The sequence below is a fragment of the Carcharhinus amblyrhynchos genome, chromosome 12, assembly GCF_965287045.1.
Source record: "Carcharhinus amblyrhynchos chromosome 12, sCarAmb.v2.hapA, whole genome shotgun sequence".
Classification (NCBI taxonomy): Eukaryota; Metazoa; Chordata; class Chondrichthyes; order Carcharhiniformes; family Carcharhinidae; genus Carcharhinus; species Carcharhinus amblyrhynchos.
The window spans coordinates 15663906-15676573 of record NC_137335.1 but is presented as its reverse complement, the minus strand read 5'-3'; the positions used below and the strand labels follow the sequence as shown (position 1 = coordinate 15676573).

The following is a 12668-nucleotide window of genomic DNA, read 5'->3' as shown; positions in this document are numbered from 1 at the left end:
CATTCACTCGCTCAGTGTCTTGCACTCTTCTAATGTGTCAGTGAGTCGCAATTCAGCAGCAACCTCAAACAATTTGTTCTCTATTACCCTGAGCTTTGAGCCCTTACTACTGCCATAGCAGAGATCCACTAATTTTATGCATTGAATACAAGATCTTCCACAATGCAAAAATATCAGACTTGCACCCAGCCCCCTTTTGAAAATTATTATGAAAATTATTATTTCCACCACCCTTTCTGGCAGTCTTCTAGTTTATAACTCATATGCCCTCTCGTTCTTGTCTTACTTACCTTAACACTTTTGGATACTGATCATGCCACCAGTAGAAACAGTTCCTCCCTACTTACTCTATCAAAACCCTCTCCTTATTTTGAACACCTCTGTTAATTCCTCCTCTTGATGTGGGTATGCCGGCGTTGGACTGGCGTAAACACAGTAAAAAGTCTGACAACACCAGGTTTTAGTCCAACCTATTTATTTGATAATATTCTCACAAGCTTTCGAGGGGTTACCCTCTTCGTCAGGTGAATGGAGAGTTCTGGCCTCAGACAGAGCATATAAAGCACAGACAGTTTAGAGATTACTGATTAAAATGCGAATCCTTACACCTAACCTACTGTTCAAGACCTGAAGTGGCTGACAATGTGAGTGGTAGGAGCACTGATCACAGTTTAAAGAGATGTGTATTGTCTCCAGACAGTACAGTAAGTGAGGTTTTGCAAACCCAGGCAAGTCACGGGGGTTACAGATAGTGCGACATGAACCCAAGATCCCTGTTTCTTTGCCCAGATTCTGTAACTTCTCCATATAACTGAAGTCTTACCTTCCTGGTGCCATTCCAAGAAATCCCCTTTGCAGCCTCTCACAGACATTGGCTGGAATTTTGCTGCCCTGCCTGCCACGGGAATCGGAGTGGGTGAGGGGTGGATCACTGGAAGGTCCGCTGATCTCGGGTGAGATTTTACTGTTTCAGAACGAGCGAGGCCGTAAAATCTCGCCCTATGACTTTCTTCTTAAATCGAAATTCCCATAATTGGGCATAATACTGCAACTGAGGTCTAACCGGGTGATTTATAAAAGTTTCATGTTTTTGTATTTTGTTATAAAGCATGTATTTTTTTCAATAGCTTCTTGACTTGTCACCTTCAGAGTCATTTGTGTAAATCCAATTCCCTCTGTTCCTGTATCGCCTTTAAAATTGTACTATTCAGTTTATGTTGCCTCTTCACATTCTTTCTTCCAAATGTATCACATCACAATCCAGTCTTTTCATTTTACAGATGCCTATCGTGGAAAAGATTCGCACGATAGCACAGAAGGTTTACGGGGCTGATGATATACAGTTGTCAGCTGAAGCCCAATCCAAGCTGGATCTGTATGTCAGTCAGGTGAGAAACATTCAATGAGCAAATGACCTTTGAAGGCTTGGTGTAGTATTTGTTCATACTCAGCAGAAGGATCACGAGCTTAGCCTATTAATGAAGCTATTCAAAGGAACCACCCATGAGTTGTAATCAAACTCACGTTCATGCAGTTTCCTTATTGCAGAGCAAACAGTTACTGTAAGAAGCTTCACAGAGGAGTGAAATGGACCTCAACTATAGATGGGAAAGTTGGGAGAAGTGAGCCAGGAAGAACCAGGATTCCAATAGAAGGCTTTTGAGGATATGTTGGGTAGGGTTACGGGAGGGAGAGGAGTGTAGATTATACAGCAGGGAGGGGGAGAGTGAACAGATCAGATAAAGGTCATGTCACTGATTGTGCAGTAAAGGGAGAGAGTGTGTGGGATAGCTCAAGGCAATGTCATTCAATAGCAAGGGGGACAATAAAAAGTGATTTACGTAGAATAAAAGGAAAATATCTTGCAGACTGTAAGGATAATAGAGCATGCCATATTTTCACAATTCGTGTCTGGCCAGAGTTCTACATTAATTTCTATGAATGATGAAGCTTTTCATCATTGTAGACACTTCACAAATGTTACAGAATAAACCATGAGTTTTTTCAAATTAAATTGGATTTTGTACTGTGATCCAATTCATGTGGGGATAAAATGTTTATCTCTAAAAGAGCTTTGTGTTTGTAAGGAGCACATGTCAGAAAGTTACTGTCCACAATTTATAAATTAAAATGAATTCTTGGCATATGGAGATATACTGGAATGCTATCAGGGATGTGTGACTTCAGTTACTTAGATTTTTGAAACTGGGATTGTTCTCCCTGGAGCAGAGCTCTAGGAAATCAGACAGGTTTCAAAATCAGATACAGTTTAGTGGAGTAAATAAAAATGCACTGCTTCCCAGGGCAGAATGGTCAGTAATCCAACAGCACTGATGTAGGTAATTGGTAAAAAGCCAGTGGGAACATGAGGAAAAATACTTAGTGAGTTATGATCTGGAATGCAGTGCCTCAAAAGGACACTGCAACAGATCAATTTAATGAAGAATTGCATAAATATTTGAATTGGAAAAAAGTTTGCACAGCTAAGGGAAAGGGCAGACAGTTGAGAGCCAACACATGCACGATGGGCCGAATAGACTTCCTGAGTTCTACCATTGCTTGAACTGAAAGGTTTTAACTATCAGGAAAGAATGAACTAGCTGGGGCTGTTTTCTCTAGAGCAGAGGTAACTGAACGGTGAGCAGATAGAAGTCTTTAAAATTATTAAAGTATTTATTAGAGTAGACATAGGGAGTACGTTTCCATTTGTGGGGGGAACCAAGACTAAGAACTAAAAATATAAACTGGTCACTAATAAATCTAATAAAGAATTCAGGAGAAGTGTATTAACCCAAAGAGTTGTTAGAATGTTTAACTTGTTAGCACATGAAGCAGTTGTTGAGAATAGTATAGGTATTTATAGGGAAGCTAGATAAGTACATGAGGGAGAAAGGAATGGAAGTATATATGTTTAGATTATGTGAAATAAGATAGGTGATTCATGGGGAGCCTAGATACAGGCATGGACCAGTTGGACTGAATGGACTGTTTCTGTCATTGTTAGTAATTTTATTTGTGAAATACATGTTTGTAGAGTTGAGACTTATTTCTATGCTTCATACTTGTTTGACAAAAGTGGACTAGTTTTTTTTAAGCAGCTTAAATCAATATCCATTTTTGTAAACATTGTAAATGTTTGATCTGCCTTTTGTCATGTGAAGATTCTGCGTTCCGTACGGTCCAAGTTAATCAGTCCCAAGAATGTACTGTGTAGTTAACACTTATGTCTGCTTTGCTGATATTCTTAGTGATCAGTGCCCCCTCCCTTCCTCACTCAGGGCTTCGGAGAGCTGCCAATCTGCATGGCGAAGACGCATCTGTCACTATCACATCAACCTGAACGCAAAGGGGCTCCCAGTGGGTTCACTCTGCCAATCCGGGATGTGCGTGCCAGTATTGGGGCTGGCTTTATCTACCCATTAGTGGGTACGGTAGGTAACAAGTTCCCAAAATGTGTGGCATTTGACACAGGTCAAAGAGGCTGAAACTATGTAAATCCATCAATAGAAATTGATTAGGTTTTCATTCTTCTCGACTAGGAGCAAGATTTCACCTCACTTTGTGGTAACTGGCAAAAGATTCAGATGAGAGATATAGAGAAATAATTTCCTTTGGGACATCTTGAGGTTGTGAAAGGTATTAAATAAATGCAAGCCCTTCCTTTTTTACTGCTGACCCTTCACTGGATCAAAATCCTGGATTCCCTCCCTAACAGCACCATGGGCGTACTCAGTGTATGGACTGAAGTGATTTATGAAGGCAGTTCACCACTACCTTCACAAGGGCAATTAGGAATGGGTAAAAAATAGTTACCAACATCCACATCCAATTTATGCAAACAGTTGATTGCTTGTTCCCAGTTTGCAATAAATTCATTTCTGGAATGGTATTGAGGATGAGATATTTCAGTTGTGTACAAACTGGAATTATTCTTTTCCATAGAACAGAGTCGGTTGAGGGCAAAATCAGTAGAGGTACTCAAAAGCGTATAAGTTCTTAGTTTATCGGTGTCACGAGTAGACTTGCATTAACTCTGCAATGACGTTACTGAAAAAAACCCCTCGTTGCCACACTCCAGCACCTATTCAGGTACACTGAGGGCTAACCAGCGCATCTTTCGGACTGTGGGAGGAAACTGGAGCACCCAGACAAAACCCAACCAGACACAGGGAGAATGTGCAGACTCAAATCTCCCATGTACAATGGGAGCTTGTGACTCTCTGACACTGAAGCATGAGTGCTATCCACTGAACCATGGATAACAATTTGTAATGAACTTTAATACAAATTAGAAGTTATCCTACTTAGAAGATTCTCATGGGAAAAAGAATTTGCTGAATTTGTAGATGTTGTCACTAGGGTTTTAGTATTCTGGATATTTGGTTTGAGACTGCCTTACATGATATTTGAAATGCTTCCAGTTAATTCTTCCCTCCATAATGTTTCTGGTTTCCATCTTTACCTCAACTCATCTGATGCTGAAAATCTAATGCCTTTAGTTATCTCTGGACTTGCCTATTCCAGTGCTATCCTGGTAGAGCTTACATCCAGTGTAAATCTTTGCTCATCTGCCTACATCCTAATTTGAACTGAGTCCCATTTATCCATCACAACAATACTGGCCGATTTATATATTGTCACCTGTACCAGCACCTCAATGTTAAATTCTTGTCCTTATTTTCAAATCCCTGCACAGTTTGATTTCTCCCTATCTCTGTAACTTCTTCCCATCCTACAACCCCCTGAGATCTCTGGGCTCCTCCAACTGCACATCCCAGATTTTCATAATTTTGTCACTGTTAACTACGCCTTCAGCTGATTCAATCCTAAGCTTCCTAAACTTCAACTCTATTTACAGTGCCTCTTAAAATCTGCTTTTTTGACCAAGCTTTTGGTCACCTATCCTAATAGGTGCTTATGTGGCTTGGCATTAGATTTTGTTTGGTAATACTCCTGATCCTTGATTTGATTTGATTTGATTTATTATTGTCACATGTACTAGTATACAGTAAAAAGTATTGTTTCTTGCTCTCTGTGTAGACAAAACATACTGTTCGTAGAGAAGGAAACAAGAGACTGCAGAATGTAGTGTTACAGTCATAGCTGGGGGTGGCGAAAGATTAATGCAAGATAAGTCCATTCAAAAACTTGACATCAGGCAGGAAAGAAGCTGTTCTTGAGTTGGTTGGTACGTGACCTCAGACTTTTGTATCTTTTTCCCGAAAGAAGGTGGAAGAGAAAACGTCCAGGGTGCTTGGGGTCCTTGATTATGCTGGCTACTTTGCTGAGGCAGCAGGAAGTGTAGATAGAGTCAATGATGGAAGACTGGTTTGCATGATGGCCTGGACTACATTCATGACCTTTTGTAGTTCCTTGCAGTCTTGGGCAGAGCAGGAACCATACCAAGCTGTGTTACAACCAGAAAGAATGCTTTCTGTGGTGCATCTGTAAAAGTTGGCGAGAATCGTAGCCAAGTTGCCTTAGTCTTCTGAGAAAGTAGAGGTATTGGTGGGCTTTCCTAACTGGTGTCAGCATGATAGCTTGTTGGTGATCTTGAGGCCTAAAAACTTGAAGCTATCTTAAGAGTCACTTGAGAATCATTCTGGCAAATTTTACTGCATCAAAAGTGCCATATAAATGCAAGTTATTATTGTTGGGGTATTGGCATTGCCTGTTATTTCTCCCCACTTAGAAATGATTTTGAGGCTTTTTTTGGGAGGCCTTCAAATTCACTAAATTTGAAGAACTAATTTTAGGAATGCATTCAAACTGATACTGGAGTACCTCATATCTCATATTGCAAATTTTCATCTGAAACATCCTGTATTTAATGAAAATAAAATGCAGTGTGTCCGGTAGACCATTCACACTGCAGCTATGGTGCGCTGGTGATGGAGGGAGTGAACATTTAACCTGTGAAGTAGGTTGTTTCATTTCTGTTAACCTGCCATAAATGGGGATTGATGTTGGCATGCTTCCAAAAGGAAATAAATAATTAAAATGTGACGTTTTCGCTTATAAATATGAAAGGATTGTGGAGCTAATCCCTCACTCATCCTAGATTTCTGTGGAACATGATAAGAATAGAATGAAACACACATTTCAAATCTTAGCTTTTTCTTCCCCATGGAGAATTATCATACAGAACTCCAGGCTAGAGTTCTCTTAGACTACAGACTATATCTCTGACATCTATGTGTGATTTGCAGCTGGCAACTGCTGGTGTATCTGAATTATTCAGCACCCTTTGCAGGAGCAGCCAGTTCTTCCTCTGTGTAATGAGGGCCATATGTTATATGGTCATCTTAGCTTATGTATCTGCCCACCTGCATTTCATCTGAATTTCACCACACTTTTGAGTGCTACTCACAGTTCTGAGCTTCATATTATAAAAAGGAGCACGCGAGAAAATGCAGAGAGATCTACAATAACAAGGGGTTTACTTATCGGGGAAGTTTGAACAGGCTTGGAGTGTTTGTTTCCATAGAAGTCTGCGAAATGCCTTTTAAATTATAAAGGGGTTCAATATGATCGACTACAGTGCATCCACTTGGGTGGAAGGAAGGATATTCTTGTTCTCGAGGCAGCCAGGGTTACCAGGCTGATGGTGGGACTGATGAATGAGGAAAGAGTGATTAGGATTATTTTCGCTGGAGTTCAGACAAATGAGAGGGGGATCTCAAAGAGACATAAAATTCCACAGGACTAGACAGGGTAGATGCAGGCAGGATGTTCCTGATGGTGGGGGTGTCCACTACCAGGGGGCACAGTTTGAAAATTCAGGGAAGACATTTAGGATGGAGGTGAGGAGACAGTTTTTCCAGCCAAAGAGTGGTGAGCCTGTGGAATTTATTATCACAGGAAGTAGTTGATGTCAAAACATTGAACGTATTCAAGAGGTGGCTAGATATAAGTCTTGGGATGAATGGGATCAAAGGTTATGGAAGAAAGCAGATGAGGCAATTGAGTTGGATGCATCAGCCATGATGGTGATGAATGGTGGAGCAGGCACGAAGGGCTGAATGGCTTCCTCCTGCTCTTGTCTTCTATGTTTCCATCACTCAGTCCTAAATATAAGGTAGTCACTGAGAAATTCCGGAGGAACGTCTCAGTCAGCAATTAGAATGTAGAACTTGCTACTTCAAATGAGTAGTACAGATACATTTAAGATGAAGTTGCATGCGCATATAAGGGGAAGGAAGAGATGGATATGTTGATAGAGTGGGAGGAGACTAAGGTCATGTGCATAGACACCAGCATAGAACAGTTGGACCGAATTGAGTTATACATTTTATGGAATTAATGTTTCCCAACACAGTGTTTGGTGCCATCGTTTCCCAACTGAATGATTTCTGATCCAAAGCAGATTTCCTGGAGCTACGTAAGATGCTGGTTAGGCCACAGCTGGAGTATTGTGTGCAGTTTTGGAATCCACATTGTAGGAGGGAGGTGATAGCACAGGAAAGGGTGCAGGATGATTTACCAGGTTGTTCCCTGGACTAGAGAGTTTTAGTTATGAAGAGGGTTTGGATAGACTGGGGTTGTTGGTGGTGGTGGTGGTGGGGTGGGGGGGAGACATGATTGACATGTATAAGATTATGAAGAGTATAGATAGACAAAGAAATATTTCCCCTTGATGGATCAATGAGTGCAGACATAGATTTTAAAGGGCAGGAGGTTTTGAGACGATGTGAGGAAAAGCTTTCTCACCCAGAGGGTGGTAGGAGTCTGAATCTCATTGCTGAAAGTGTAGTGGAGGCAGAGACCTTCATAACATTTTAGAAGTATTTAGATGTGCATTTGTGATGCCAAAGCATGCAAGGCTATGGGCCAAGCACTGGAAAATGGGATTAGCATAGCTGGGCAATTTGTCTTTGACCGCTGCAGACTCGATAGGCAGAGGGCCTTTTCCTGTGCTGCAGACCTCTATGACTCTGATTTCCAGATTCCAAAGGTGGATGCTAGAGGAAGACTTGCACATGTGTACTTTCTGGGTGTATTGATATCTCTGTTCTCAGTGCGTATTAAAATTGCTTTACACCATCTCTGCTCTTTCTGTGATCTGTCAAGTTAGCATGTAACTTTGTACATCTACGTGTTATCCTTCATTTGCAGGAGATAGGATATGTGTATATACTGATTTTAAGAGTCTGTATTTTAGTATGTTTATAGGCAGTGGTATATTTGGCCTTTAGAGGGTTGAGGTTTCTTGCCCACCCAACCCACATTTTAGAAATTAAATATTCCTATTCTTGTCTCAAGCTGGGAGTTCACTTACCTTTGTCTTTTCCTTTTGTGATTTAATGGCAGTGCCCTCACCTCCTTGCTGAGAGAACTTGGCCCTCAGAACCAGGAGAACTCCTTTATCCCCCTTCCCTTCCCATTTTTCCTTTTTCCTCCTTTCCCTGCTTCGGGTTTCTCCCCTCCATACCCCTCCCTCACTTCCCACCTTTCCCATACTGAAGTCAAACTCTTGAATGGTGAAGGACTAGAACAGAGTATTAGACTGATGCAAACCCATGTTTAAATACCTTAATGAGACTCTGAGCAGGATTTGTTCCGGAGCTGGTGCTTTCCTCGCATCACTAGTTTTGTTTTAGGATCAGCGGTCAAGGATTATGTCAGGAACTCTGTTTCCTGTCCAGACATGGAGAGAAGTTCATAGTAGATCTGACCTTGGAGCAAAGCAATGCAGCCAGCTGTCTCCCTGATCTCGAACACCATCACACAAGGTTTTTTTTTGACTGTTATGACCGACTTGATTGTACTTGAACAGAACACAAACCTTTTCAGCGTACTGTACTGTTGTGTTTAATTTAATGCATAGAAATTATAATATTTCCTTGAGTGCAGAAGATTGAATGGTTATCTGATGAAGGTTTTTAAGATGATTTGATGATGTAGAGAAAAATAAATTCCCCTCATGGAGGAGCCCAGAACAAGACCACCCATAAAATTAGAGCTAGGAATGGAATAGAGAAGCACTCTTTCTCTCAAATCTGAAATTCTCTCCTCCAAAAGACTGAAATCCATGTTCATTTTTGTTGGGTCAAGGTATTAAGTGATGTGGAGCAAAGACAGATAAATGGAATTGAGTGACAGTTAAGGGGACCGATACACTTGCAGGGAGGTTTACTAGTGTTACTGGGGAGGGTTTAAACTAGATTTGCAGAGGGATGGGAACCAGAGTGCCAGAGTAGATAGTGGAGCAGGGGTGAAAGTAAATGATGTTAATAGTTCATGCAAAATCACAGACAGAAGGGTTGTGTGTGATGGTAATAATTTTCTGAGGTGTGTCTATTTCAGTGCCAGGAGTATTGTGGGGAAGGCAGACAAGTTGAGGGTGTGGATTGACACATGGAATTATAGCCATTAGTGAAACTTGGCTACAGGAGGGGCAGGACTAGCAGCTCAATGTTCCAGGGTTCCGATGTTTCAGACGTGATAGAGGCAGAGGGATGAAGGGTGGGGGGATGGCATTGCTAGTCAGGGAAAATGTTGCAGCAGTGCTCAGGCAGGACAGATTAGAGGGCTTGTCTACTGAGGTCATGTGGGCGGAGCTGAGAAACAGGAAGGGTATGACCACATTAATGGGGTTGTATCATAGACCACCCAATAGTCAGCAAGAATTGGAGGAGCAAATCTGCACAGAGATAGCAGACAACTGCCAGAAACATAAAGTTGTGATAGTAGGGGATTTTAATTTTCCACATATAAATTGGGACTCCCATACTGTTAAAGGCCAGGACAGGTTGGAGTTTGTAAAATGTGTTCAGGAAAATTTTCTAAATCAATATATAGAGGTACTAACTAGAGAGGATGCAATATTAGATCTCCTATTAGGAAATGAGTTAGGACAAGTGACGCAGGTATGTGTAGGGGAACACTTTGGTTCCAGTGATCATAACACCATTAATTTCAACTTGATCTTGGATGAAAAAAGATCTGATCCTTGGGTTGATGTTCTAAACTGGAAAAGAGCCAAATTTGAAGAAATGAGAGAGGATCTAAAAAGCGTGGATTGGGGCAGGTTGTTCTCTGGCAAGGATGGGATTGGTAAGTGGGAGGCTTTCAAAGGAGAAATTTTGAGAATGCAGAGTTTGTATTTTCCTGTCAGGAGTAAAGGCAAAGTGAATAAGAATAGGAACCTTAGCTCTTGAGGGATATTGGAACTCTGATAAAGAAGAAGAGAGAGATGTATGACATGTATAGGCAACAGGGATCAAATAAAATGCTTGAGGAGTATAAAAAGTGCAAGAAACTACTTAAGAAAGAAATTAGGAGGGCTAAAAGAAGATATGAGGTTGCTTTGGCAGTCAAGGTGAAGGATAATCCTAAAAGCTTCTACAAGTATATTAAGAACAAAAGGATAGTAAGAGATAAAATTGGTCCTCTTGAAGATCAGAGTGGTTGGCTATGTACAGAACCAAAAGAAATGGGGGAGATACCAAATGGGTTTTTTGCGTCCGTATTTACTAAGGAAACTGGCATGGAATCTACGGAAATAAGACAAACAAGAAGGGAGGTCATGGAACGTATACAGATTAAAGGGGAGGAGGCGCTTGCTGTCTTGAGGCAAATCAGAGTAGATAAATCCTCAGGACCATACAGGATATTCCCTCGGACCTTGAAGGAGACTAGTGTTGAAATTGCAGGAGTCCTGGCAGATGTATTTAAAATATTGGTATCCACAGGTGAGGTGCTGGATGATTGGAGGATAACTCATGTTGTTCTGTTGCTTAAAAAAGGCTCAAAGTAATCTGGGAAATTATAGGCCAGTAAGTTTGACCTCAGTAGTAGGTAAATTATTGGAAGGAGTACTAAGAGATAGGATCTATAAAAACTTGGATGGAAAGAGACTTATTAGGGAGTCAACATGGCTTTGCGCATGGTAGGTCATGTTTAACCGATCTATTAGAGTTTTTCGAGGAGGTTACCAGGAAATTGGATGAAGGGAAGGCAGTGGATGTTGTCTACATGGACTTCAGTTAGACCTTTGACAAGGTCCTGCATGGGAGGTTAGTTAGGATGGTCCAGTTGCTAGGTATACATGGAGAGATAGTAAATTGGATTAGATATTGGCCTAATGAAAGAAGCCAGCGAGTGGTAGTGGAGGATTGCTTCTCTGAGTGGAGGCCTATAGTGGTGCGCCACAGGGATCAGTGTTGGGTCCATTGTTGTTTGTCATCTATATCAATGATCTGGATGATAATATGGTAAATTGGATCAGCAAATTTGCTGATGATACAAAGATTGGAGGTGTAGTGGACAGTGAGGAAGATTTTCAAAGCTTGCAGAGGGATTTGGACCAGCTAGAAAATTGGGCTGAAAAATGGCAGATGGAGTTTAATGCAGACAAGTGTGAGGTGTTGCACTTTGGAAGGACAAACCAAGGTAGAACATACAAGGTAAGTGGTAGGACACTGAAGAGTGCGGTAGAACAGAGAGATCTGGGAATACAGATACATAATTCCCTAAAAGACGTGTCACGAGTAGGTAGGGTCGTAGAGAGTGCTTTTGGAACATTGGCCTTTATAAATCAAAGTATTGCGTATAAGAGTTGGTATGTTATGGTGAGGTTGTATAAGACATTGGTGAGGCCAAATTTAGAGTATTGTGTGCGGTTTTGGTCACCTAATTACAGGAAGGATATTAATAAGGTTGAAAGAGTGCAGAGAAGGTTTACAAGGACGTTGCCAGGACTTGAGAAGCTAAGTTACAGAGAAAGGTTGAATAGGTTAGGACTTTATTCTCTGGAGCATAGAAGAATGAGGGGAGATTTGAGCATGTATAAAATTCTGATGGGTATAGATAGAGTGAATTAAGCAGGCTTTTTCCACTGAAGCTAGGGGAGAAAAAAATAGAGGACATGGGTTAAGGGTGAAGGGAATATTAGTGGGGGGCTTCTTCACAGTGTGATGGGAGTGTGAAATGAGCTGCCAGATGAAGCGGTGAAAGCAGGCTCACTTTTAACGTTTAAGAAAAACTTGGGCAAGTACATGGATGAGAGGGGTGTGGAGGGATGTGATCCAGGTGCAGGTCATTGGGCCTAGGCAGTAAAATGGTTTGGCACAGCCAAGAAGGGCCAAAAGGTCCATTTCTGTGCTGTAATGTTCTATGGTTCTATCAGCTGTGATCTGATTGCATATATAATGGGCTGAAAGGTCTTCTGTTCCTATGTTCCTCTCTATTAATCAATAAACTAAATTTCAGTATCACTGCTAATCAGACTTTTATAGTGAATACAGCCATTTAAGATATAGTCATTAGTCACAAACAACACATTAAACCCGGTTATTGTGATTTTGCAATCACACACATCTTAGGATTGCATGCAGATTGAGATTTCAGGTACACTCAGTCAGATTGTTGACTCAGTTTGGTGTGTAACCAGGGATGATAAGTTCTGATGTATTGCCTCTCAACCAATTTGATTTGTGACAGAATCCCAATCTTCATGTTAAAAAGAGCAGGTTAATTTTGTTATGAGATAATGCTGAAGTGTGGTTTGTGTGTGCAGTCTGGCCACTTGGCATACTTTAGGTTCTGTTATGCTTTTTTTGCCATTTTCCTTTGGTACATGAATGCAACAGCAGTAATGTGACTCAATCTCTCTGATCTCAAGTCCATTGAAGCCACAGTCCTGTGCCACTTGAGCATCACATTGG

The 12668-nt window shown here is 41.1% G+C and overlaps 1 protein-coding gene across 1 annotated transcript in view; it reads left to right on the top strand.

The window, feature by feature from the left end:
- The window catches only part of mthfd1l (methylenetetrahydrofolate dehydrogenase (NADP+ dependent) 1 like), a 147579-nt gene that overhangs the window by 104924 nt on the left and 29987 nt on the right, over positions 1 to 12668 (top strand). Inside the window, exons 25-26 of the mRNA XM_080200111.1 lie at positions 1281 to 1388; positions 3279 to 3431. Coding sequence (XP_080056237.1) covers positions 1281 to 1388; positions 3279 to 3431 — 261 coding nt within the window. The remainder of the gene's footprint in view (positions 1 to 1280; positions 1389 to 3278; positions 3432 to 12668) is intronic.